This window comes from Mesoplodon mirus (assembly GCF_964341445.2).
Source record: "Mesoplodon mirus genome assembly, chromosome: 12".
NCBI lineage: Eukaryota > Metazoa > Chordata > Mammalia > Artiodactyla > Ziphiidae > Mesoplodon > Mesoplodon mirus.
Window position 1 is genome coordinate 44,109,405 of NC_138988.1, and position 27,617 is coordinate 44,137,021.

Genomic DNA, 27,617 nt, shown 5'->3' on the forward strand with positions numbered 1-27,617 from the left:
GGATCATTTACAAAAATAAGTGAGGGAAATCAAGAAGGGTCCCTCTGGACAGTTCCAAATTGGAAAGCTTTTCGCCACAAGTCTCATCACCAGGACTTCAGCTCCCCATCCTTTCTAAGGCACCCCTCCTATGTGTTTTCTGAGGCTGAGAAGCAGCAGTTTGGGCATCATTAAAGAAGATGCCTGATATATCTGGAAAAGACGAAAACTCTAATTCAAAAAGATACAGGTACCCCAGTGTTCATAGCAGCACAATAGCCAAGACATGGAAGCAACCTAAATGTCCATCAACAGAGGAATGGATAAAGAAAAAGATGTGGTCCATATATACAATGGAATATTTGCCATAAAAAAGAACAGAATAATGCCATTTGCAGCAATATGGATGGACCTAGAAATGATCATACTAAGTGAAGTAAGTCAAAGACAAATATCATATATCACTTATAGGTGGAATCTAAAATATGATACAAATGAACTTATTTACAAAAGAGAAACAGACTCACAGACATAGAAAACAAACTTATGGTTACCAAAAGGGAAAGGAGTGGGAGGGATATATTAGGAATTTGGGATTAACAGAAACACACTACTATATATAAAACAGATAAAAAACAAGGACCTACTGTGTCGCACAGGGGACTATTTTCAATATCTTGTAATAAACCATAATGGAAAAGAATCTGAAAAAGAATATGTGTGTATGTGTGTGTGTATGTGTATATATATATATATATATATATATATATATATATCTGAATCTCTTTGCTGTACACCTGAAACTAACACCATGTTGTAAATCAACTATACTTCAATTTTTTTAAAAGTCTAGAAAAAAAATGCCTGAGCCATAAATCAGGGTGGGCTCTGTTTTTCACACATCTGTGGGAATGATCCAGAACCCAATGCCTGTGGGACAGACTCTCCAGCCATTCTGGAGATGCCTTTGGCTTGACTTTTGGTTCCATCTCATGACGCATCTGGCACTCGTTGAGAAGATTAGTCCGACAGCACTGTTGGGTACGAGCTTCATCTGTTTTGTCACTCCCCATATCCCTAGCACCATGCCTGCTATGTAGGGCACTCAATAAATAATGAGGGATGAAAGAATGAATGAATGAACAGATGAAGGAATTCATGCACAGATGCATATTCCACTCTGCCTTCTGTTCCAGCAAGATGCTGACACAGGGCTCCTTCCTTCTCATCTACCCGTGCCTGCAGTTGCGTCTGTTCAGGGGGAAGCTGGAGATGTGAGGGTGGGCCAGGGACCCTGCAGCGCTTAGCCAGTCCATCCTGGGTGCTGGCCTCCTCACAACCCTCTCCCCACACCTCTGCCCCAAGAACTGCATGTTTCCTATGAGTTTCCTCTTAGCCATGAATTTTAAAATAAGTGAAATAAAAGCAGTAATATCAAATGAAGGTAATCATGACTGAGCCTTCCCTGGGGCTTCCAGAAAAGCTCTCCACATTAACTCTAAGTCAAAACATAATCCAAAATATATCACTTCTTACGGGAAAGCTTTCTAGTCTCCAAATCAGGCTGTAGTTTTGCAGGTCATTCTCCAAGGATTCAGTGCTGTCCTCCCACCTTCCAGCAGCCCAGGCAGTGCCCTGATTCCTCTCTCTGACTTGAGCAAGTCAAGGCATTCTATTTTTGAGGTCATCAAAGTGTTTCTAAATGTCATAGAGTTTTGATATAACCAGGGACGTAACGGAGAGCTCATCCTATGATGTACTTGAAGCATTAGGATTCTTGACTGCAAATAATAGAAACCCAACCCAAGAAGCCTTAAACAAAAGAGAGAATTTTATTGGCTCATGTAATGGAAGAGTCCAGGGGTTGACCTCAGGCTTGGGTAGATCCAGATGTTCAAAGTACATCAACAGGATCCTTTTCCTTCCCACTGTCAGATCTGCTTTTGTTCAGAAGACCATAAATAACCCCCCATGTAATGGCAAAGGTGGCCCCAGCAGCCCGGGCTTTCATTCTGCCACCAAGCCAGCCCAGCAGAAAGGGAGCATCTCTTTCCAACAGCAGGAAAGGTCCCACCTCAGACCTTGATTGGCAGGTCTGAGTCATGTGACTACCCCCAAGGCTGCCAGGAGGAGGGGCCAGCCTTTCCAGAAAAACGTAGACTCAGTTGGGAAGGAGGGGGAGTGTCCCAAAAGGCAGAGAAGAATGAGAGGCACAATAACCACTATTGTCCACCCCTACCATTGTGGACCTGTCCACCTGCAACGCGGAGCCCTGCAGCGGCACCTTCACGGAGGTCAGCTGCTCAGAGAGCAGGGTGGTGTGCAGGAGAGGCAGCCTGCAGAATATTTCTCTTCTAGAGTCACAGTCCTTTTGTGTTTTTAAAGCTCTCAAATAAATCATAAGCCTGGAGGTTATGATTTCCAAGGACAGTCTTCTTCTATGTGTCTGCTTCTTTTTCATTTTATTCACTAGTTTGTTGTATTTTTTAGATTCCACTTATAAGTAATATCATACAGTATTTGTCTTTCTCTCTCTGACTTATTTCACTTAGCATAATGAATATAGTTCATCCGTATTGCTGCAAATGGCAACATTTCATTCTTTTTTATGGCTGAGTACTCATCGATCAACTTTATTTATTTACTTTTGTATTTTCTATTTTTCTTTTTTTTTTTTTTTTTTTTGGCTGTGTCGGCTCTTCGTTGTGGCGTGCAGGCTTCTCTCTAGTTGTGGTGTGCGGGCTCCAGGACCCATGGGCTCTGTAGTTTGCAGCGCACAGGCTCTCTCGTTGAGGTGCGTGAGCTCAGTAGTTGTGGCACACGTGGATTTATTTGCCCCGGGGCATGTGGGATCTTAGTAGTTCCCTGACCAGGAATGGAACCAACATCCCCTGCACTCGAAAGCAGATTCTTTACCACTGGACCACTGGCGAAGTCTCCATCAATCAACTTTAAAGTGGACCTCTCAGTCTGTGAGTCCCAGCCCTTCTGCCTGCTTTGTAGGACAACGTTCTGTTACCTTTATGCTGTCACTTATTTAGAATTTTCCAGATATGTAGAAAATCTCTGATTTGCATCTCAACTCTATAGATTTCTTTCCCTTTAGATATCTTCTCACATTTCACTGGCATCTGGGGAGGAAGAGCAGCTAAATGTGTGCTTGTTCCTCCACTGACTTAGAAGAATTTATATTCATTTTGCTTCTCTTAACTTTTAAAATGAGTATGCATCATTACATTCATAATAGAAAAATAACAACCAAAGCTATTCTTAAAATGGGAGGGGTTTAGAAACATGTTCTAGTCAGGCAGAAAAGAGCATCGTGTCAGTGATTTGTACCGAGCATTATAGCACTGACCAGGAAACCACCTTCCCACAGTGCTTCAGGCTGAATGAGAAAGAGGCTGCAGAGTTCTGCCATAGAGCCCAGGGTCTCACCTGTGCTTTTTATCCTCCCAAGCTGAATTAGAAATGGTGTTAATGCAGTAAGAGTGTCAAATATAAGCCTGCTATTAAACAGATGTGTCAGCTAGTGGCTTCAAATGGCAAGCATTTATCAGCTTGCTCTTTGGATGGACTCAGGTGCATGGTTCTTCTGCTGGTCTTACCTAGAGTCACTCATGCGTCTTCAGTCAACCAGCAGTTGGTGGCCTCACTCACCTGTCTAGGGGTTGGCTGGCTATTGGCTGGGCAAGAGGGGGGATTGGGCCAAGTGTCTCTTGTCATCCCAAAGGCTATCTTGGGCTTGTTCACATGGCGATGGGTTGCAGGGCTTCCACAAACAGCAAGAGAGGAAGCTGCCAGGCTCTGGACTCACACAGCATCACTTCCACCAGTCTCTGTGATCAGAGCAAGTCATAAAGCCAACCCAGATCCAAGGAGTAGAGGCCACCTCTTGATGGAAGGAGCTGCGAAGTATTGTGGCAACTTTTGCAATCCACCATTTCATAATTCTGTCCTTTAATAATAATTTTCTGTTTTCTAATTCTGTGTTGTCCTCAGGGTGCTGAGGACCCAGTCTCTGGAATGGTTCTACAATAATGTGAAGAGCCGCTTCAAACGCTTTGGCAGCGCCAAGGTCTTGAAGAACCTGTACAGGAAACACCGGCTGGAGAGCGGAGGGTGCTTCGACATCCTAGGTACGTTGACTGCCTGTCATCTGGGAGTCTTTGGGGGGTTGGCGGGATAGAAGAAGGCCTGGCTTGGAGGCCCTGTACACTGTGGCACACTCACCTGGGACAGAGAAAGTGGCTTAAATAATCTGGTTCTAGCAAGGAGCAGAAATAGAAAGACATATACCAAAGATTCTAAGTTTTAAGTCCTTTGATTCCAGCATCTCCACTGGGCTGGATATGTTAGCAGCTGGGAGGACCAAAGTGTTTCTGCATATTGTGGACATTTTAATTCCAAATCCCTAGAAATGAAAGATTCTTGACCATCTTTCCCTAATGATTAAAACATTGGAAATTCATCTTTGTTTGGTTTTGTAGACTAGGTCTGCACTCAGAGGATATGCCTCCCACTCTTCTTCCTTCCTACTCCAAAATTCTATACATACCAGGCCCAGAGTTTAATGTAATGGGAGAGTTAGAAAAGTCTCAGCTTTCTCCCAGAAAGTTTAAAGGATGAATTCCACCTATGCTAAGACAACCAATGTAATTAGAATGAGTAATTATATTCTTTATTCCTATTGGACCAGCCAGTGGAAAGAAATGGTTGTCAGAATATGAACAGCATGTCCTCCCAGAAAAGGCTATTTTTTTCTGTGTAGAGGAAGATTTTTTCATCACTTTGTTGACACAGGTAAATGCTTTTTATCCATGAGAAAGAGGGAAGAAAGAAAATCTCATTTGGAGCTTTTTCACCATCATTATTTTACATTGTTGTATTCTCAATAAAGTTTTTGGTTGTGTCTAATCTAAAAATATGCCAGCCACTGAGACAAGGGGAAAATAGGATGGAAGTATTAAACACAGAGACTCATTAAGGCCTTTTGTGTTAGTCGTTAGAATCTCTGTCTTTCGAACCACTCAGGAAGCCTGTAGCTAAGAGAGCAGTGCTAAAGGTCTCCACATATTATTTTTATCTTCTCTTTGCTGATTTTCCTAAAAATGTTTCTCTAGGAACAAAGACAAAAAAGAAATAAAGCTTAAAAGTAATCATGTTAACAGTAGGTTTTCAACCCAAGCAGATACCTCAAGAAAGTTCCAGAATAGAATTGTCTCATCATTTGCATCCCATACTTTTTCTTGTTCATCCTTGCGTCTGCTTCAGGTACCGCTTTACGTGTCACCACATTCACATCTCAGAGGTGTTCTCTACTGCTTCATGCAAAGTGAGGGGGAGAAGCAAACTCATTTGGAGAATCCTATGAACAGCACAACTCTGGTATCTTTCTGTTTCTCCCTCGGGTCCCACAGGTGGAGCAAGGGAACATGAATTACAAGTGGGCTGGCAAAAGGCTTTGAAATGTTCAAGTGTCATTTTCAAAGGCAAATCATTTGCTGGGAAAAACGCTGACACTATTGAAGCAGATTTAGGTCCCAGGCCCTCTGTGATTCACCATGTCTCTCATCTGGGCCTCAATCACAGCACTTATCACATTGCATCCAGGTGATGGTTTACAAAGCTCCTCTCCTGCTGGAGCAGGCAGAAGCAATAGCTTCTTCATCTCTGTGTTCCCAAAGTGTGGCCCAGTGGCTGGCACCTCTTAGGTCCTCAATATTACACAATTCAGTCTTAAAAGCACTTTGCGGGTACCAAGACACTTCATAGAAGTACTAGAATCAGTTGCTTTAACATGATTTGTATCTCATTTTAAACTAAGATTTCCTTTTGAGCAACATGAAGACAAGCAGGCAGGAGACAATTTATGAGATGGTACTCAAACCTGTAAAGTCGTGATCATAAAACTGTGAGAGCGATTCTACATACCACCTAGAAAATTGAGTTACACCTCAAGTGTGGAGAAATCTCCCGTGCGTCAGTAATGTCCTGATTATGTTAGATGACCGTGGAGACATCAGCATTAGCTTCTACCTACAACCCAGCACCTTGGTATGGTTGTCATCTGCCATCCTCAAGCCCGACTACACGTTAGAATCACCTCACAAGCTTTGAAAAAGTGCCAGAATCATCTTCCACCACTAGTCAATTACTTCCAAATTTCTGGAGGTGGCCCTGGAATAGATATTTTTTAAAGCTCTCTGGGTTATTTTAAGACACAGCCAAGACTGGGAACCTCAGCTAGAACTTCACTATAATTCGTATGGCAGAGTTCTGAATAAGATGGTTCCATCTTCAACTCCATCTGAGGGTACTTAGTTTCAGAATTTTGATTGTCAGAACATAATCTACAGGGTGCAAGACCTGGGCTCTGCTCCAGGACTCTCAGTATAAGACTCCTTTTATCTATGAAACATCTCCATTGCATGGACCAGTGTAGTTTGCCATAAAAAACACAGTCCATTGAAAATTCATGGAGTTCACAGAACCTTATGGGTTACCCATCACATGTACCCACTGCACGGCCATCAGTCCCAAGCTCACTGACTCCTCCTGCAGCCCATATCAGGTGAACAGATTAGGCAGAACTGGAGACCCATTCGTTTTGTCAGATAAATCTAAGACTTATTCATTCCTTCAGTAAACATTTATTGAATGCCTGGTTTAAGACCTGGGAGTGACAAGATGGGCAAGACCCTGCCATCTCAGAGCCAACGATTCAGTGAAGTCAGAGAAATAAGTAAATAGATTTATTAAAAAAATATAATGTCCAATGCTCATGTGGTTTATCTGATAGATTCAGTGTGACATTTTTAAGTTATTCTAAAAAGAAGCACTACATGAAAAGATGAAAGTAGCCCTTATTAATATACTTAATCCCTAGACAATTTGGTAAATAATACATACATTTATTTAGTATTGGATAAATAAAATGGGGAAAATAAATCTTGCTTTTATTTATTAACGTGCTATATCTATTTTTGACACGATTCTTGGAAACGTCTATGACATCTTTCATGTGGGATTTGACTAACAACATGGTCTTTTAAAAACACTGAGTCCTGGGCCTCCCTGGTGGCGCAGTGGTTGAGAGTCCGCCTGCCGATGCAGGGGATACGGGTTCGTGCCCCGGTCTGGGAGGATCCCATATGCCGCGGAGCGGCTGGGCCCGTGAGCCATGGCCGCTGAGCCTGCGCGTCCGGAGCCTGTGCTCCGCAACGGGAGAGGCCGCAACAGTGAGAGGCCCGCGTACCGAAAAAAAATAAAATAAAATAAAATAAAATAAAAAATAAAAACACTGAGTCCTGTCTTACCCCTAGGTTCTTCATGAGATTTTTTTTTCTTAAATTCCATATATATGTGTTAGCATACGATATTTGTCTTTCTCTTTCTGACTTACTTCACTCTGTATAAAGACACAGAGCTACTAGAGAATGGACTTGAGGATATGTGGAGGGGGCAGGGTAAGCTGTGACAAATCAAGAGAGTGGCATGGACATATATACACTACCAAATGTAAAATAGATAGCTAGTGGGAAGCAGCCGCATAGTACAGGGAGATCAGCTCAGTGCTTTGTGACCGCCTAGAGGGGTTGGGTAGGGAGGGTGGGAGGCAGGGAGACACAAGAGGGAAGAGATATGGGAACATATGTATATGTATAACTGATTCACTTTGTTATAAAGCAGAAACTAACACACCATTGTAAAGCAATTATATTCCAATAAAGATGAAAAAAAAAGCATAGGTTTGCAAAAAAAAAAAAATACTGAGTCGCCTGAAATTGGAGGTTCCTCCAGCTCATGGAAGCTCTGACTTGATGTCTGGCTGCTGTGTCAGTGCTTTCCAAAACAGTTCAGTTGCTTTCTGCCCTTGGAAAAATCCCATCATCCTAAATGACACAGAAGCTCCCACCTATGAATTTAAAGGGACACAGGGAGAGTTGTTGTACTAGAAGACTTATAATCATGGAAAACCAGAGCCTGTCCTGGTCAGTGCAGTTCTCCCAAAGATGTTTTCAGATCTTCTCCTCCCCCATCACGCTCCCCACCACCATCCCCGTTGTCTCAGGAGACAGCCTCACCGCCTCCTTCGCAGGGCAGACCGTGTACACCTCCGCACCTGATCCCTGTCACCTTCCATGAGGTCTCAAGTTCATGCAGCCCTTCTGTCTTGCCTTTCAGCCTCCCTCTTAACTGGTTCCTTCCTATTGATTTGTAAACATGCCCAGTCTCTCCCATTTCCTAAGCCCTTCCTGGACTGCAGATTTTCCTCCACTTCTGCCCTGCCATGCTCTTTCCCATCACAGGGACACTCCAGAGGGTGGGCCACACTCTCAGCTTCCTCTCTAGACACCCACCCTCTCCCTCTTCCAAGCTGTCCTCCACACAGCAGCCGGCGTGCACCTTTACGTGTGTTTAGAAACACACACCTAACCAGATCACCCCTGTGGAGACTTTACTGTCTTCAAGTGGCTTCATGGTGGGACAAAGATCAGAACGGTGATGTGGCCACCGTGACCTGTGCGGTCTGCCGCCAGCCAACCTCACCCCAGGTTCCCTCTCCTCTCGCAGCCCAGCCACCCAGCCTCTGTTTTAGCTCTTCAGATGCACCCTGCTGTACCCACTGCCTGTGCCTGTGCAAGCTGTTTGCTCTGCCCTGGACTCCCTCCCACCCCCACACCCTTTTGGCTGGTTACTTACCATCTAGGTCAGTCTTCCCTGCTGAACACTTGCCCTATTCTATGAACCACCCAGTCACAGCACTCAACATATCTACAGTTTTATATTTATTTATATAAATTTTTGGTTAATGAATTCTCACCCACTAGACTATCAAGGTTGTCAGGGCAGCGAGGATTTCTGGCCTTGCTCACCAGTACACCCTAACGCTCAGCCCAGGGCCAGGCATCTACTAGGTGCCCATGAAATATTTGCTGGATGAATGGATGGCTGCCAGATGCAGCCAAGCCAGAGTGAAATATTTGCACTTAGATGTATAGCCTCGGAACTGAGGTGATGACTTATCCTAAAGCCTTATTTTATAAGTGAGGAAGTGAAGACCCAAGAAGGTAAAGTCACTTCATTATGGTCACAGAGCTGGAATAAGTGACTATAGGTCTTTTGAAAGGCTGGTCAAAAAACACAAGCACAGAGAATGGTATATGGTCAGACTGAGTCCCCGTGGCAGGCCGCACACTAATGACCTATTTCATAAAGGTAGCAGCCTGCTGACCCCGCTGTAGATGCCTACGGCAGTTACCCTAAGAGTTCCCACACTGGAGCCCCATGCAACCCATCCAAGGAAGCACGGGCTGTATTATGTGTATCGAAGGTCTACTGCTTAGTTTGACCTGACATCAATAGCATTTCCCCCTTTTGAGCTAAGAGCTGTAGACCCACATTTATTTTCTTGGTTCTATCAGTGTTTTCCACCAGCATCCAATTCAAGAATTTTTTTGAGCCCCCTGCTCTCTCAGTGCTATCTTGTGTACTGGTGATACAATACAGTAATTTAAAAAGGAAAGAGACATCATCCACACCTCCACACCTTCAAAGATCTCTTTTGATGAATTAATACGTGAACACAAATGGTAAATCCCCAACTTAAAAAAGGTTTAGCCAACTGCTCTTCCCAGCCTGGAACCAAGATAGAGTGTGTGTTCAACTGAGAGAAGACCAGAGAAGAGGCAGTGGGCCTTAAAAGATCAAATGCCATGGCTTACCTTGTCTTGCTCTGAGCTTGTTTCCACTAACTGCTAATGACAGTTTACTCACTGGCTAAAGGCCACTGTTTAGATTGATGCCATGGACAGCAGCTAAAGACCAGACATGCATTGTCTCATCACCCATGATGAGCAGAGTTCTATCATTATCACAGTTTTTCTAGTAAGGAAGCCAAGTGTCCGAGAGGTTAAGTAACTTGATCAAGGTCACACATCTAGTCATTTGCAGGTCCAGGAAATGAGCTCATATCTCTGAGTTCAATCTATTATTCCACATTTGATTCCATATTGCCTCCAAGGAAGGCTCTGGAAGAAAGTTGGAGGTGGAAGCGTTGCTACACAAGGAATTAGCGTGAGAAAGAAAAATGTGACTGGTCAAAATCTGTAGCATTACTGTAGAACCCAGTGATTCCCTAAACCTATTTGCAAGGCTAACAATCCAAGTGGGTAATGGTGGTCTGCCAATTCAGTGACACGGTGCACCGGGCTCACTGAAGACCTTGGATAATCTTATATCTCCTCTGTCTCCTCCCCCACCTCCTCTCTCCCTCTCCCTCTCTCTCAGGAGGAAGCTTTTTTGAGGCAAACCTGGAGAATGAAGGAAGTATTTCAGGCAGTGACTCAACATTTTATAGGCAGTCAGAAGGTAAGTTTGCTTAAGGGTTTACACCTAATGGGCGGTTAGAGCATTACAAACACCTTCAGTCCGTCAGGGTCCCCCATGGCATTGGAACCACTGATGCAACTCTGTTATTGTATGTGAGAGTCTCCCTGGGTCTTCTTTTATTGCCATTTGTGTGAATCCATCATCAAAATAGGTGAATATATCTAAGGTGTAGCCTAGAGAAGTGCATTCCCTACCAACCACTAGATACTTACAATCAACTAGTGTGTGTTTTTCTGGAGTTGGAATATGACAATCAACATACTCACTTGTGCAATTAATATTAAAATATTCTTATAAAGAATGTACCATTTACTGATCAACTTTTACTTTTTTATACCAGTACAGTCATCGCCTTAGAGCAAAGGTTAAAAGCAAAACAAACTTCTTCCAATTCCAAATAAAACCTCCTCCAACGCTCTGGCTCCTTCTCCAAAGTACTGGGTGTTGGGAACAGGTGCCTCCTCGTCCCCCTGGTCCTGTGGCTCCCCACAGTGCTTCTGCACTCTCTCTGTTCTCTCCTTGGGCACCTTCTCATGAAGGTCTCATCCTCTATCATCCTTGCTGCCTGAGACTTCTCCCTGGGAGAAGTCACATGGCTTTGGTGCACCTCTGTCTGAATGCCTAGCCCTTACTTCAGCCCAGAGTTCTAGACTCTGTGTTCTGATGCTTGGTCACCAAGACCTGCAGCCCCTCCAGGGATCTTAACTTCAGCATATCCCAGTCAAGCTCCTCAGCCACAAGTCCACCAGCAAGACTTACCTTTTCCTCAATCCCCCTCCCCGCTTCCACCCAGTCACCCAAGTTCCTATGGGTTCTATGTGCAATCCCATCCTTTTCTTTCTGTTCCAAGGTCTATGGCCTGAGCACCTCCCTGCCCTCAACGATCCTGTATTAATATTAATTTCAGTCACCATCTATATTAGCCAGGGTTCTCCAGAGTAACAGAACCAATAGGGTATGTACACATAACACACACACACAAAAAGAGGTTCGTTTCAAGGACTCGGCTCACACAACTGCAGGGCCTGGCAAGCCCATAGAATAGGTCAGCTGACTAGAAACTCTAGTAGGAGTTGATGCTTAAGTCTTGAGGCTGAATTTCTTCTCTGGGAAACCTCTGTTTTTGCTCTTAAGGCCTTTCAACTGATTGGATGAGACCTACTCACATTTTCAAGGGTAATCTCCTTTACTTAAAGTCAACTATTGTAACCATAATGTGGACCACACCTACAAAACACCTTCATAGCAACACCTGGGTTAGTGTTTGATTAAACAGCTGGGTGCTATAGCTTCACCAAGTTGACACATAAAACTAACAGTCCCCCCCACCTGACTGGTCCTCTGAACTTCAGTCACTCTGCCTCTGCCTTCTTATCCTCCCTCCACACCCCACCAGTTTTTATCTCTGAAACACCCTCTCAAGCCTTCACTTTCAGCCCAAACATCTTGGTGCTCCACTCCACCTCATGCCAAAACCACAGACGTGGGCTCTACCCTTTTTGATGGCTCTAGGCTCTTCCTCTCCACGGCTCTGTGGAAGCTGGTGACTATCCCTATCATAGGATCTCCAGCACGCCTCTTAGCAGTTAGCTATGCACCTGATCACCCAATAGCTCGGAAGGCACACGAGAGCATGGGCTCAGCTCGCGTCTGTCAAGGCATCACTGGGACCCTCAGAGACCCTAGTGCTGGGGAGGTCTTGGTGCACTTTGAATCAACAAGAATTTGTGGGGCGCCACTTCTATGAAGAATACATTGATTGGTATCTTGAAGAAGAGAGATGGGAGATACAGTGTCTGTCTCCAGGGAGCACTGAATGTGGCGACAACTTAAATTTTATAGACTCTTCTTATAGAAACACTGGGGAAATTATGTGCTCACTCAGCCACCTGAGGGTGCCAAGCCCTGAGCTGGGTTGCCCCCGTGTGTCTCTGTCAGGACTGTCACAGCCAGCCTGTGATGTCCTCGTCAGCTGCCTGGCTAGATGGTTTTGACTTTAATTGGGTTGGTTTGGGAGATTTTGTTATGTTTGCCAAATGCCACTTTCTGTCCACATGTGTGTCTTTAGGAGCCTAAGAAGCTTGAATTAAGTATTTTAATTAAGGGATTGATTAATTAATGAATTGATATATTTACACCTTGTCTCATTCTACAAAGAATCTGAGGCAGCTTTCAGGAGATATGCATGTGTTAAATAATGCATGACTAGGAGATTATAAATGGAAACAGGAGGTTGAAATCGGGGAAAAGGAGACATAGGCAAGCAGCACCTGCAGACCTCTGTTCCTGTGCCTGATGTGAGTCGGGCTTCTGGGATGAACTGAGAGGAATGATAGAAATTCTCACTTTCAAACAAGAAGCAAAAAATCTAGTACCTCCAGGAAGCAAAACTCTTCCAAGTATTTGACTTCAAAAAGAATTTTGTCACCTGCAGAAGTCCTTTGACTTGGGAAAACTTCCGTTTGTCACCATATGCAAAAAATATGTTCACTAAATATATGATAGCATTATTTTTAAAAATCATGTGGGTTTGTGTTTATCTCACTTTTGTGGTTAAAATCACGGGATTTGGAGACAGAGAGCCCTGAATTCAAATCTCAGCTCTCTGTCTCACTGCGCAACATTGGGTGAGTTATTTGACCTCTCCGTGCTTCAGTTCTCTCATCTATAAAACGGTGCCTACTCAATGAGTTGTTGGAAGGATCCACTGTGATCATGTTTGAGACACTCAGTCTGCAGCCCAGCACATGGTTGAGCTCGGCAAGATCGGCCAATGTTATCGATAGTATGGGTTTAGAGTCTAAAAAATTCTTCCATGGATTCTGTGTTTGCATTAAACCATGAGCACAGCCCTCAGAAGATTTCACAATTTTCCTTCCTATCATTATAATGATACATTACGTGCACAAAATAAAACATAATCTTTATCTGAGAAAGTAGATGAAGAACCGTTATTTCCTTATATTAAGTCCTTTTGTCCAGTCATCTTTAAGCCACTTTGTATGTTTTGGAGCGTGTCCTTGCCTTCCAGAAAGCGGTCTATGTTCTGTTTCCTGTCTAGGACATAGCATGATGGACACATTGGCTGTCGCCCTACGGGTAGCTGAAGAGGCCATAGAAGAAGCGATCTCCAAAGCAGAAGCCTATGGGGATAGCCTGGTATGCCCCCCCCACCCCACCCACCGTCACAACGTCTGTCTGGGAGGAGGTGTGGGTGGAGTCCTGGCTGCCAAGAGAAAGTGCAGGCTGTGGGCAAACCATCATGATAGCCATCCTTGACTAGAGCCTATCCTCCCCCTGCATTTGTGGTCAGGACTCCTGAGAAAGCGATTGCCAAGTCTCCCAAACACACCCACAGCTCACGACATTCTCTTCCTCCCTCTGCAGGACAAGCAGAATGAGGCCAGTTACCTGCGGGACCACAGGGAGGAGCTGACTGAGGAACTGGCCACAACCATCCTGCAGAAGGTAGGTGGGCCCTAGCATCCAGATGGCTGCAATTTACCACCCTGGCCTGGACCAGGGCCTTTGGTGAGCAGAAGAGCCGCCATAAGCGCCTTTGTTGTCTTGGGCACCATTTCTTCTGTTCTCACTTTCTCCATTGTACTCTGGGGCTAATGCAGAGGGGTTGAATTGCATGGCAAAAACTAAGCGGTGTGAACATGGTTGCCTTTAGGGATTAAGCTGGTGGGTGAGGAGCCAGGAACCCAGCCCAGAGACCTTCGTACAAATGGACTCATTAAATCCAAGTGGCCATGCCCAACCTGGCAAGCGGTGCAAACAAGCTGAAGCCTTCCCTCATGATGCTTGACATATGCCCCCTCCTTAGGGCTTTCAGACACTTCCTAAAGTCAGGATGTACGGCCAGAGACTCTGGGTTTGCGATCCACTTCCACTATTTATGAGCTGTGTATCCTTAACTGATAACCTCTGAGCCTCATTCATCATCTGTAAAATGGGGAGAGTTATAGTACGTAGCTCTTAGAAGTATTTTGAGAATTAAATGAGGTAAAGCATATATGGTGCCAAGCACAGAGACTGGCACACAGTAGGCACTTAATAAATAGCAGTTGTCAGCATTGTAAAAGGACTACTTGTAAACTGTAAAGTGATGTAGAATGTTCAAGGCTTTAGTTGTGCTGTTTTATCATAAGACAGACCTGAAATCAGATGGTATTCTGTTGAAACGAAACTTTTTTTTTTAAGATTTTTTTTTGATGTGGACCATTTTTTTTAAGTCTTTTTTGAATTTGTTACAACATTGCTTCTGTTTTATGTTTTGGATTCTTGGCCGCGAGGCATGTGGGATCTTAGCTCCCCAACCAGGGATTGAACCTGCACCCCCTGCACCGGAAGGCAAAGTCTTAACCACTGGATTGCCAGGGAAGACCCGGAAACTAAGCTCTTACATGACTAAGAATTTCCCAGAGATGGTCCCAGTTACCCCACATAGCACTGGAGCCCTCTCCAATAATGTGTCCCCTTTGTCACCTGCCTCCTCCCCAGATCATAAGAAAACAGAAGAGCAAAAGTGAGCAGCACGTGGAAGAGGAGCTGGAGTGGCCACAGCCCCAGAGCTGCAGTGCGAAGGCAGCTGACGAGGGGACCACAGCCTCCCCGGGAGGCCACCGCACCTCCACCACCTTCTGGGTGAGTCCCCACGCCATGTCCGCCCACCCCCTACAGGTGCCCTGCATGTGTGCAGGTCAGAGCCGTTATCCCCACAGAAATGGGGACACCATGCTTAACATCTATAGTTAGTACATGTGCCCACCAGACAGCCTGAGGTTCCTGAAGGACAGGGAGAGATGCAGAGAGCACTGCATGGGGGCCAGGAGGCCTGTGCTCTTACACACATGGAGGTGGGTTTTTACACAGAGACCAATCTAGGAAAAATAACAATGTCAATAGCCTTTTTAAAATTAATCCTGAAAAGAGCTGTACTGAGTCCCATGGAAAAAATGGCTTTCTGAAGGCCAGGTGTGTTCTTACAACTTGAGCACTTGCTTTACTGAAACTGAGAAATGACAACGAGAGAATTGTCACTGCCTTCTGAGGTCACATCTGGACATGGGCAGGAAGTCGGGGTGTGAGTAGACCTTTTTGTTCGTCATCCCCAACCACAAAGCACAGTGTCCTTCCTGTGCCCCAAGGGTCTGGGCCTGCCACGTCTGCGGTAGAGTCACTAAGCCCGTAAAATCCTTTGGTATGTGTTTAAGCAGCCCCGGCAAGGATGTGTGGAGAATGGGACAGAGGCTGGACCCTGGGTGTGGAAATTCAGCAAGAAAGAGCAGGACTGGCCAGCAGGGCTGGTGTTCTATCAGCTGCAGGTGCCCACAGTCATAGCACAGGGCAAGGGACAGGGCAACACACAGGTGCAATTTAAAACTGGAAAGGCAGAATAAAAAAGAATGAAATAATGCCATCTGCAGCAATGTGGATGGACCTAGAGATTATCATACTAAGTGAAGCACAGGGAACTATATTCAATATCTTATAATAACCTATAATGGAAACAATCTGAAAAACTACATTTATGTAAGTGACTTTGCTGTACAACTGAAACTAATACAATATTGTAAATCAACTATACTTCAATTAAAAAAAAAACTGGAAAGGAAGCCATGGGAAAAGCACCCCATCGCATGTTATTTCTTTTACTCTCCACCAAAAGGTGGGGACAGGTATTATTGGGCCCATTTTAAAGGTAAAGAAACTATAGTTTTAGCATAACTTGCCTAAGCTCCCACAGCTAGTGATCAGTGGGGTCGGGAGTTGAATACCTTTTTCCTGTTCCAAAGCTTTTGATCTAGCTTCCTCCACTAAAACGTGAGATCAATGGACTCGATCCCTAAGGTCCCTTTCATCCCAGAGGTTCTACGTCTGCACTGTCCAATATGGTGACCACAAGACACAAGTGACAATTTAATTAAAGTTAAATTTAAAATCCAGTTCTTCGGTCACACTGGCCACATTTCAAGTCCTCAACAGCCCCTGGGACTGGTGGCTACTTTATTGGGCAGTGCAGATACAGAACATTTCCAGCCTCCCTGAAAAGTTTTCTTACGCAGCTCTGGTCTAGGGAGCTAGATAAAGACGGAGCGAGAAGCAGAGGGCATAAAAGCAGAAATGCTTCTGGAGGCTGGCCAGAGCCTGGACGTGAACCAGCAGGCCAAGCCTCGGTTCTTGGGGACTTCGAGGAAGGTGGTTCTCCCACCTTTCCACGAGCTGTTCTCGCCTCAGACGCTCATCTTCCTCATCTGCCTGAGCCCCACTCCAGGGGCGCTGACTCACAGGGTCTGGGGCAGAGCTGGGCATCAGTACACTGACCCAAAGCTGGCAAGGGATGCCGGCAGGCTGCAGGCTTAAGGATGGCCTCTTCGTGATATCTTCAGGAGGGCACCCTGACCTACAGACCCTGGATGGCCCTAAACCAGTGGTCTCCTGGCAGTGCTTCCTCTTTTATCCTCAGTTCTCCAAGGACACGAATACCCTGGCTCCAGGGGTAACTGTGCAGAATCCCATAATGCTGCAGGCCTCCCTCCTTGGGCTTAACTGCAAAACCCAGACTTAATCCATCCCCATGCTGACAGGATTTCTCATCTACTCTCTTGAAAGAAAGTTCAGTGTGATTGTCCTCTTTTTAATTTCCTCCTTTATCGTGTGGTTCTCTGCCAGTAGGGGGGTCAGTGCAATCTAGCTTTCAAAGCCTTAAGATGCAATATCCTGAAAGGCACCAGGGCAGGGGTTATAATTCATTTAGTGCCTATCTCTTTGTGCGCGTGTATATAAAAAGTCGTCTTCTGTATTAATACGGTGATCCTATTGATAATAATGAGGACAGCAGAGGCTGGGCATATGCTATGCCCGGGGACTAAGGTGCGTCTCTGTCTGACTCTGTCTCTTCTCTATCCTTCCCTATTTTCCTCAGCCTTTTCCCTTTGTGCTTTTGTCATTTTCCTCCCTCACGTTTGCTCACTCCTTTAAATGACTATAGTACAGACCTAAAGTATTTTTCATTATTGTTATAATTATTGGATTGAATTTAATGACTGTGCCCGACCCTAAAAATACAAAGCAAAGCTATGTCTCAGTTGTTATTCATAGGAACACTGTTATCGATCCCTTTGCCCATAAACCCTTGATACAAAAAACATTCTCTCCCTGTTTTATGATGTGGGCTCCTTGAGAGCAAAGACTTATTTTGAAGCCATGATCGGTGTCCCAGGGAGCCTGCCCTGGTGGCGATGATGATAATCATTGCAGTCATAGCAACAATATACCATTCCAAGAAATACAGGGAGAGCAGGACACTGCTGCCCACACAGGGGACCAGCGGCTGCAGAGGAAGCTTTAACAAAGGTAACTGATGATCACACGGCAAGTTTTGCCTAAAGCTTCAGAACCAGCTGGTTTGGATGGCAGGTCCTGCTGGGTTGGAGCATGTTAGCCAGGAGTGCCTCGTCCCCAGGCTTTCAGCAAAGGGTGTCAGGCACAGTAGCAAGCGGGCACGGAAGAGCATCACCTCGGAGCCAGACAGACCCAAGGTCAAGCCCTGCATCTGCCCTGCACCAACCTTGTGCTCGGGCAAGTTATTCCAGGCTGCCGCAGCTCACTCATGTGCACCCAATTGGACTGAGTGAGGGGATGGAGGTCTTTCCCTGGCTCAGTGGCAGAGCTTAATAAATGCTATTATTTTGACTGATATTTACTGAGTGCATTCTGTGTGCTAGACATGGCACTGATTCCTTTCTGTGAGGAAACTGAAGCTTAGAACAGATCCTCCCAAGATCCCACATAGCAAGAGGAGCTGGCATGGACACTCTACCCAACACACTACCCATTCATGCCCAAAGAGTTAAGAGGCGGGGCCTGTTTGAACTTCTCAGTCAATCTTTGCAAGGCTTTGCTGGCATGCTAACACTCCTGAACCCATGGACTCCACCCTCCATGCCCAGGCCCCCAGCATAGACATGCAGACACTGTAACTCAGGCCTGCCCGACCTGACATCACCAGCCCTGTTTCTTCCATGGACCCTAGGGTGGGTAAGAGGAAGAAAAACAAAAGCTGTGGGTGGGAACGAAAGGGTGGGCATAGAGGGCCCAGCCAGGGAAACAAGGCAAATAAATTAATCAAGTAATCCCATCACTTCCCGAGAGCCACAGAGGTTGAACCAACTGGCAAGTAAAAGTGTCGTGGTTGCGCCATCTTCTGGGCAATACGTTTACTGCAATGAGTTTGTGGCAAACCTGGGTCTTGGGTCTGGGGCTTTTCCACCCTGGCTGGAGACAGCAGGCCGCAGTGTCCTGAGATGCGCTGGAGTCAGCTCTTTGTGATTGTCAGGGTATAGCTGTTTTTCCTAGTGTGAAACAATGGCTTGCCTGAAATAGATTACAAAAGCCTGGCATCCTCAACTCATGAAAAACATAGATCCCATCTTCCCTGTTGGGACCACAGAAAGACTTTTCATTTTTTGATCTTGGCTTTTGTAGGTGAGGGAGCATTTCTGTCCTATAGAAAGGGAGCCCAGCCACCTCCTACAGACACACACATACAGAAATAAAATATTGTTTGAGCCACTGCAAAATGAAATACTATCATTTCCTCTCTTTGAAACATGTATTCAGCGATTTACAGTGAGAAGTTTGAAGATAGAAAAATAAAGACCAGGGTATAGAAAACTGCTCAGGTGAGGCTGCAATAACACTGCACCTGGCAATAGGCCATCAGCTCCTTAGGGCCACACCTGTGTCTTACATCCTACAAATTCAGTCACAAACATGGGACCAAGGGTCACACCCAAAAGACCATCCCTGTCTTCAAGGAGCTCACAGTCTGTGGAGGAGTCGATATGTTGGAATAGGACTGTAGGAGAGACAGGAAGAGCCGTGCGATCACACAGAAGGGGGGTCTTCTTGCCAGTCCAAGGTGGGAGGCATGTCAAGGGTATGTTCCCCTGAATATATGGGGGTTTGCCATGGAAGGATTTTTTTCTCCATTTTTAATAACTTGACTTGCCAGCAGACTGTCACCCTTAATCTCTGCCTCTGTGATAGCTGCCCATCAGTTGTCAAGGATTTCACAAAATTATAGATGGCTCCCTGGATACCCAACCCCAAGAAAACCTTGGCCGTTGTGACGTATCAGAGCTGTTCAGGGCGCTAGAGACAGGGTCAGTGCTTGCTGTGCCCTCGGAATGATGGAACTGGTACCCAACTGAGAGCCACTTGACGTGCGTGTTAGCTTTTCTCTCCTCCAAGGAAGACCTTGCCCTCCATGACATAAGTGAGGATGACAGTGGGCTTCTTCTTTGTTTCTCTTGATCCCCAGTCTCATCCAAGAAGTTAGTAAGATCATCATCATTATCATAATCAGGCACTTGTGAAAACCTATCCTGTAGCCGACCCCAAATCACATTCACCCCACAGTAAACATTCATTGATTTCCAGTTCCGTACCAGTTACTGTGCCAGGGGCTGAGGATGTCACCATTAGCAGTCCATTAACCTCCCTCAGTTGCTTGCACCAGGCAAAAAAACAGATGTTGCAATAGAGTGTGGTATAACACAGCAAGAATAGAAGCAGCCAAGACCCTCAGCCCAGCTTGAGGAAGGGGGTTTTCCACAGACGGTGGCCTGTTTGAACTGAATGCACACTGAATCTCATCTAATCGATAAGAGGGGGAGAGCTCCTCCACTCCTGGGCTGCATTAACCTGTGACCGCTGCATCGAACGGCAGGTCTGGAGACCCGTCATACTCTCTTCTGTAATCAAAGGGGTGGGAAGCAGTTTGTGACCCTTGGTACACAGCTTAAAGTGTTCCGTATTTGTTATGCAAACCCATCTTCCTCCTGGATCGGCCTCAAGGTCTTGTGAGGGGAAACAGAAGAGGTTTCCAATGACTCTTTCTGGACCAGAACTGGCTGTACCACCCTCTCCAACAAAGTGTGCCAGACGCCCTATGTCTGCGGGCTGCTGGGCCCTGGCCTAGCCTGCGATGATGGTGATGCTGGGGCTCGATCCTCAGCCCTCTCTGAGTCTTTTCTCAGACTCGTTAACCATCCTTCAGGGCAAGGCTACAGAGTGCATTGTCCTCTCCCAAAACCCTGGTCATGATGCTCAATTTTCTCACCTATATATCCTGGATCCAGTGTTTGCTATACTCCTTTGTTATTCTCAAACACCTTTTTAAAGCTCACACTTATTATGCAATTACTGTGTGCAGAGCAAGATTAGGTTTCTGCTTCTCAACAAATTGAGTCACTCAGCCAAGGTGTTGTAGCAGAGGTGGTCTTGGAGCCCAGATACAGCTGAGTCCTGAGTCCAGCCTCAGCCGCCCAGGGGCCCTGCCCACAGCTCTCCAAACATGCTCCCCTCTTGTCTCCTACTCTCAGGACCTGTGGCGGGAGAGGAAGAAAGTTACCAAGATGAGTCAGGCAGCAGGGCTGTTGTTGTTGAGGTTGGCCAGCTGGTGGTGCCAAACTGCCTGGGGCCTGAGTCAGAGATGGGTACTTTGCTTCCTATCTCAGAGACGCTTTCGTTCCTGTTTCACCCATATAAAAAGATCAAAGTAAATCACCAATAGAAGGGAATTCTTTCATTAAATGACAATGGAAAAAATTGGTCTCTTTCTGTTTGATGAAATTCCCTACACAGAACATTGAGCTTCAGATTCTCAGAATAACATTTGTAACATATAGAAATGATATGGCTCAAACATGTTTCTTGTCAGTCATTTGAAATCCCTTTTCTACCACTTGCCCTTAGGTTCGAGTTTATTTTCCTTTTTTTAACTAAATGGGAATGTGTTGCAAAGGCTCTGGGCTTGTGGACTGATCATCCTTGGTTCACTTGTCTATTGCAGCACTTAGATTGCGCTATAACTTTCTACTTACACTGCTGAAATGCTCAAGTTTGGAGGTCTTTGAAGGGAAGATGCTCTCATTTTCATCACACACAGTTGGCCCTAAGAAATCTTGGCCGAGAGAATGGCTGGGGAAACAGGAGCCATGTGAGAACCTGCTCTGTAGGATTCCACCACATCTCTGATGCTTTCTGGCAGGCCTGCGTGCTTGCAATGGAATAAACAGGAACCATTTGTGCCATTATATGGCATGATGCACTGATCTGCAACTTCTAAACCTCAACACGAGAAAAGCCATTACCACCAGCTGCGTCTTCTCCGTGCAGTGGGACGCCTGCGGATCTGAAGGCACTCCTCCTGGGGACTGTGCCTTACAAGGTCACCCCTTCCCCTCTTTTCTTTCCACAGCGGTCACAGTCTGCGTTCTCACTCAGCAGAGAAGATGTCCTGAGGACCTCTTCGCTGGAGGTTGCATCGAGGCAGCTGAGGGAGGAGGAGGCATTGCCCAGCTGGAAGAGCGTGGACAGGCCGGATGAGACAAGTAACTGTTCTAAGCAGCATGTGCTTGGTCTATGGGTTTCAAAAATGCTGTTGGGAGGCTTCTCGGCTGTCGTGTAGTTGCTCAGCCCTTCCTACCATCAGTCTGAGTGGGGGTGTGCCCATTTGGGACAGCTGGGCCACCAAGTCATGAGGTCTCTCACACAGCACACAATATATAATGTGGACATGTTTCCCACATGGGCAGTTTTCCTTCTGAGACCCGTGAGAGAATGGGCAAGTGTGTTCAGATCACTTGGCTACACAGCCCCCCTTTAGCTACGTGTTCTATGTGGACTAGGAGAAGGTGTCTTATTATATGTAGGCCAGGAACACCAATCCAACCTAGCAGGCATTCATTTCAGTATCCAAGATACCACAGCTAATGTGGTCCTCAAACATTTGCAGGGCTTTTCAACTACTCATGGCAATAAGTGTCTCCACACCATAAAAGTAAACAAATAACAACAAAGAAAGAGCATTTCAAAGTTCAGACTTAGAAACTAACAAATTTAGGGGGTATTATAAGCACTTCTAAAAGACACTCCATTTCACAAAACCGTTCCTACTATTATGAGCATTCCAAAAAAATTTGCAAAGGATCTTGGTTTTCAAAACATGATTTTGGGGCCTCCCTGGTGGCGCAGTGGTTGAGAGTCCGCCTGCCGATGCAGGGGATGCGGGTTCGTGCCCCGGTCTGGGAGGATCCCATATGCCGCGGAGCGGCTGGGCCCGTGAGCCATGGCCGCTGGGCCTGCGCGTCCGGAGCCTGTGCTCCGCAACGGGAGAGGCCACAGCAGTGAGAGGCCCGCGTACGGAAAAAAAAAAAAAAAAACAAACAAACATGATTTTGTGCATAAATTTCTCTAAACTAAGGCACCCATGTGTAATTTATCAGTTGCATAGAGACAAAAAACTTAGTTCAACAACATCACACACAGAAAAATGATTTCATACTTGGCTCAAAAATCCATGCATCTCTCAGGATGAAGATTTAAAATAAAAAATATAAAAGCACTTGTATGGAAAACTGCTGGTTTTTCTGAGGACTGCTCGGTCCTTGACATGCTAAAATGTCCAGGCCAACCCCAGAAGTCTTGAAAGATGTCTGATCTGTTTAGCAGGAAGCAGGTTATTCCCTGGGGGCACTTCTCAGTCTCAGCAGAGCACAAATGTAGAACAGAGGAGGGCCAGAGGCAGAGGTCATCTTAGAAGGGTAACGTCAACTGGGCTATTTTCAGCAGTTCTGTTTATGCCTCAGGGGAAGGGTTGGCTCTGGAGCCTGTTGGTCCATGGTTGAGGTCAGCTGTAGGGGACACTGTGGGCTGAGTAAACCCACCTTCAGTCTTCAGTCTTGACAGTGCTTACAGCAAGTAATGCATGACCCCCCCAAACACATTTTCACTTCATAAACCTTGACTGAGCATCTGCCATATACACAACATGTGCTCATTGCTGGGAAATAAAGATCAGGGGACAGTTCCTGGTCTTGAGTTTCTAACTGTGACTTGTCTGCACAATCATGAAAGAGTGAGAATTTGGAGAAAGAAGAGGATGGAGGAGAGCAGGGTCCCAGAGGGTGTCCCAGGGCACAAAGGGAATATGGTATTGGAGCCCAGGCAGAGCTCTGAGAACTTCCCACAATGCAGCTTGACAACCAAGGTTTTCATGGGGTTGGGCATTTATGGAGCCATCCCTGCTTTTGCTGAGATAAAAACTGGCCAGCTTCTAGCTTTCCCAGAGCAACATGCAATCTGGAATTATAAAAGGCAGAAGAAGAGAGGAGCTGGTAATGGGCAGACCCCAGCCCACCATGTAGTGGGTGTTGGAGGAGGGCCCAGGACCACATCTACAACATAGCCAACCCTGGAGGCAGGCACAGAGTGGCGTCACTAGGGCCTTCTATCTTTGGCTTCCTCCCATGGCCCCAGGAGAGGCTGCAGACAGCTGGACTCATGTAGAGCCACACATCAAGTGCCCCATCTTCCCCTGCAGCCTGTGGGTGCCTGTGCTCACAAGCGAGTGGTCTTTACCAGCCCAGGATGGGTTGCAGAACTGTCCAGGGGCTGGGGGTCCAGCAGTGAAGAAGAGGTGGCCCTGCCCTCAAGGAGCTCATGGTCAGGGGTGGGGGATGGGGGGCGGGAGAGACAACCACAAAAATAAGATATAGTTTAAGTGTTAAAAAAAAAAAAAAGAAAGCTTTTTGGCAAAGCTCAGAGAACAGAGTAGCCAGCTCCTCAAAGAGAGAAGGCCAAGGGTGTGCCACTGAGAAGAAGCATCAGATTCAGAGCCCCAAAGATGGTCCTGAGGGCAGACTTAGCGACTAATTGTAACACCCCAAGGATACACCTTTCCCCTGAGAGTGAATGCTCCACTGATGGGGCAAGTCTGCACATTTGCATCATGTGGGTGTCTGTTTGGCTTACCCCAGAAATGGACCCTAATACAAAGATCCGACAGACAGCAGAAGCAAGAAGAAGTACAATCCTGCAGCCTGTGGAACAAAAACCATATTCACAGAAAGATAGACAAGATGAAAAGGCAGAGGGCTATGTACCAGATGAAGGAACAAGATAAACCCCAGAAAAACAACTAAATGAAGTGGAGATAGGCAACCTTCCAGAGAAAGAATTCAGAATAATGATAGTGAAGATGATCCAGGACCTCGGAAAAAGAATGGAGGCAAAGATCAACAAGATGCAAGAAATGTTTAACAAAGACCTAGAAGAATTAAAGAACAAACAAACAGAGATGAACAATACAATAACTGAAATGAAAACTACACTAGAAGGAATCAATAGCAGAATAACTGAGGCAGAAGAACGGATAGGTGACCTGGAAGACAGAACTGTGGAATTCACTGCTGCAGAACAGAATAAAGAAAAAAGAATGAAAAGCAATGAAGACAGCCTAAGAGACCTCTGGGACAACATTAAACACAACAACATTCGCATTTTAGGGGTCCCAGAAGGAGAAGAGAGAGTGAAAGGACTTGAGAAAATACTTGAAGAGATTATAGTTGAAAACTTCCCTAACATGGGAAAGGAAATAGCCACCCAAGTCCAGGAAGCGCAGAGAGTCCCATACAGGATAAACCCAAGGAGATACACACCAAGACACATAGTAGTCAAACTGACAAAAATTAAAGACAAAGAAAAATTATTGAAAGTGACAAGGGAAAAATGACAAATAACATACAAGGGAACTCCCATAAGGTTAACAGCTGATTTCTCAGCAGAAACTCTACAAGCCAGAAGGGAGTGCCATGATATATTTAAAGTGATGAAAGGGAAGAACCTACAACCAAGATTACTCTACCTGGCAAGGATCTCATTCAGATTCGATGGAGAAATCAAAAGCTTTACAGACAAGCAAAAGCTAAGAGAATTCAGCACCACCAAACCAGCTATACAACAAATGCTAAAGGAACTTCTCTAAGTGAGAAACACAAGAGAAGAAAAAGACCTACAAAAACAAATCCACAGCAATTAAGAAAATGGTAATAGGAACATACATATCGATAATTACCTTAAATGTGAAAGGATTAAGTGCTCCAACCAAAAGACACAGGCTCACTGAATGGATACAAAAACAAGACCCATATATATGTTGTCTACAAGAGACCCACTTCAGACCTAGGGACACATTCAGACTGAAAGTGAGGGGATGGAAAAAGATATTCCATGCAAATGGAAATCAAAAGAAAGCTGGAGTAGCAATACTCATATCAGATAAAATAGACTTCAAAATAAAGAATGTTACATGAGACAAGGAAGGACTCTACATAATGATCAAGAGATCAATCCAAGAAGAAGATATATCATAAATATATATGCACCCAACATAGGAGCACCTCAATACATAAGGCAACTGCTAACAGCTATAAAAGAGGAAATCGACAGTAACACAATAATAGTGGCAGACTTTAACACCTCACTTACACCAATGGACAGATCATCCAAACAGAAAATTAATAAGGAAACACAAGCTTTAAATGACACAATAGACCAGATGGATTTAATTGATATTTATAGGGCATTCCATCCAAAAACAGCAGGTTACACTTTCTTCTCGAGTGCACATGGAACATTCTCTAGGATAGATCACATCTTGGGTCACAAATCAAGCCTCAGTAAATTTAAGAAAAACTGAAATCATATCAAGCATCTTTTCTGACCACAACGCTGTGAGATTAGAAATCAATTACAGGGAAAAAAACATAAAAACACAAACACATGGAGGCTAAACAATATGTTATTAAATAACCAAGAGATCACTGAAGAAATCAAAGATGAAATCAAAAAATACCTAGAGACAAATTACAATGAAAACATGATGATCCAAAACCTATGGGATTCAGCAAAAGCAGTTCTAAGAGGGAAGTTTATAGCAATACAAGCCTACACAAGAAACAAGAAAAATCTCAAATAAACAATCTAACCTTACACCTAAAGGAACTAGAGAAAGAAGAACAAACAAAACCCAAAGTTAGTAGAAGGAAAGAAATCATAAAGATCAGAGCAGAAATAAATGAAATAGAAACAAAGAAAACAATAGCAAAGATCAATAAAACTAAAAGCTGGTTCTTTGAGAAGATAAACGAAATTGACAAACCATTAGCCAGACTATCAAGAAAAAGAGGGAGAGGACTCAAATCAATAAAATTAGAAATGAAAAAGGAGAAGTTACAACAGACACCTCAGAAATACAAAGCATCCTAAGAGACTACCACAAGCAACTCTATGCCAATAAAATGGACAACCTGGAAGAAATGGACAAATTCTTAGAAAGGTATAAACTTCCAAGACTGAACCAGGAAGAAATAGAAAATATGAACAGACCAATCACAAGAAATGAACTTGAAACTGATTTAAAATCTTCCAACAAACAAAAGTCCAGGACCAGATGGCTTCACAGGTGAATTCTATCAAACGTTTAGAAAAGAGCTAACACCCATCCTTCTCAAACTCTTCCAAGAAATTGCAGAGGAAGGAAAACTCCCAAACTCATTCTATGAGGCCACCATCACCCTGATACACAAACCAGACAAAGATACTACAAAAAAAGAAAATTGAAGACCAATATCACTGATGAATATAGAAGCAAAAATCCTCAACAAAATACTAGCAATCAGAATCCAACAACACATTAAAAGGATCATACACCATGATCAAGTGGGATTTATCCCAGGGATGCAAGGATTCTTCAATATACGCAAATCAATGTGATACACCATATTAACAGAAGAATAAAAACCATATGATCATCTCAATAGATGCAGAAAAAGCTTTTGGCAAAATTCAACACCCATTTATGATAAAAAAAACTCCCCAGAAAGTGGGCATAGAGGGAACCTACCTCAACATAATAAAGGCCATTTAAAAAAAAAAAAGATCTGAGGGCCTATAGTTTATTTGGAGGTGAACCTGGAACCACAGGGCAGAGAGTAGGGATGTGATACAGGGAAGGGAAAATAGGCAACAAATGACTTGTTATGAAGCAGGGTACGACCATGGGTGACGAACTTGCCCCACTGGGGAACTCTAAGAGTTCCAATGGGCAAGGGAGTTGGGGTACTTATCCCCTAGCTCCCCAGTCATTGGTCAGGGCTGCTCCCAGGAGGTGGTGATTCCATCCTGCCTCAGGGCAGCCAGCACAGACTCTGGTAACCAGAGAAAGCCTTAGGAAAAGCAAGATTGCTGCTCACTGGCCATTACTAGCTGCATCTGAGAGAGAGCCTGAGCATTTCTGGAGAAACCCTGATGGGCCCTTTAGTCACTGCCTTCTGCAGTACCTGACTGTTGATCTTGGGGCATGGCACTGGGGAAGACGCCAACAAAAT

General features: G+C 44.9%; 2 protein-coding genes across 2 annotated transcripts in view; one reads left to right on the plus strand and one right to left on the minus strand.

Annotated features, from left to right (window-relative positions):
• The window catches only part of LOC309813350 (uncharacterized protein), a 439,697-nt gene that overhangs the window by 234,163 nt on the left and 177,917 nt on the right, over positions 1–27,617 (minus strand). The gene's annotated exons all lie outside the window — the stretch shown is intronic.
• MYRIP (myosin VIIA and Rab interacting protein) overlaps positions 1–27,617 on the plus strand; it is a 180,780-nt gene that overhangs the window by 92,133 nt on the left and 61,030 nt on the right. The window contains exons 3-8 of the mRNA XM_082638168.1: positions 3,982–4,118; positions 10,273–10,353; positions 13,436–13,533; positions 13,762–13,842; positions 14,881–15,024; positions 21,647–21,779. Coding sequence (XP_082494294.1) covers positions 3,982–4,118; positions 10,273–10,353; positions 13,436–13,533; positions 13,762–13,842; positions 14,881–15,024; positions 21,647–21,779 — 674 coding nt within the window. The remainder of the gene's footprint in view (positions 1–3,981; positions 4,119–10,272; positions 10,354–13,435; positions 13,534–13,761; positions 13,843–14,880; positions 15,025–21,646; positions 21,780–27,617) is intronic.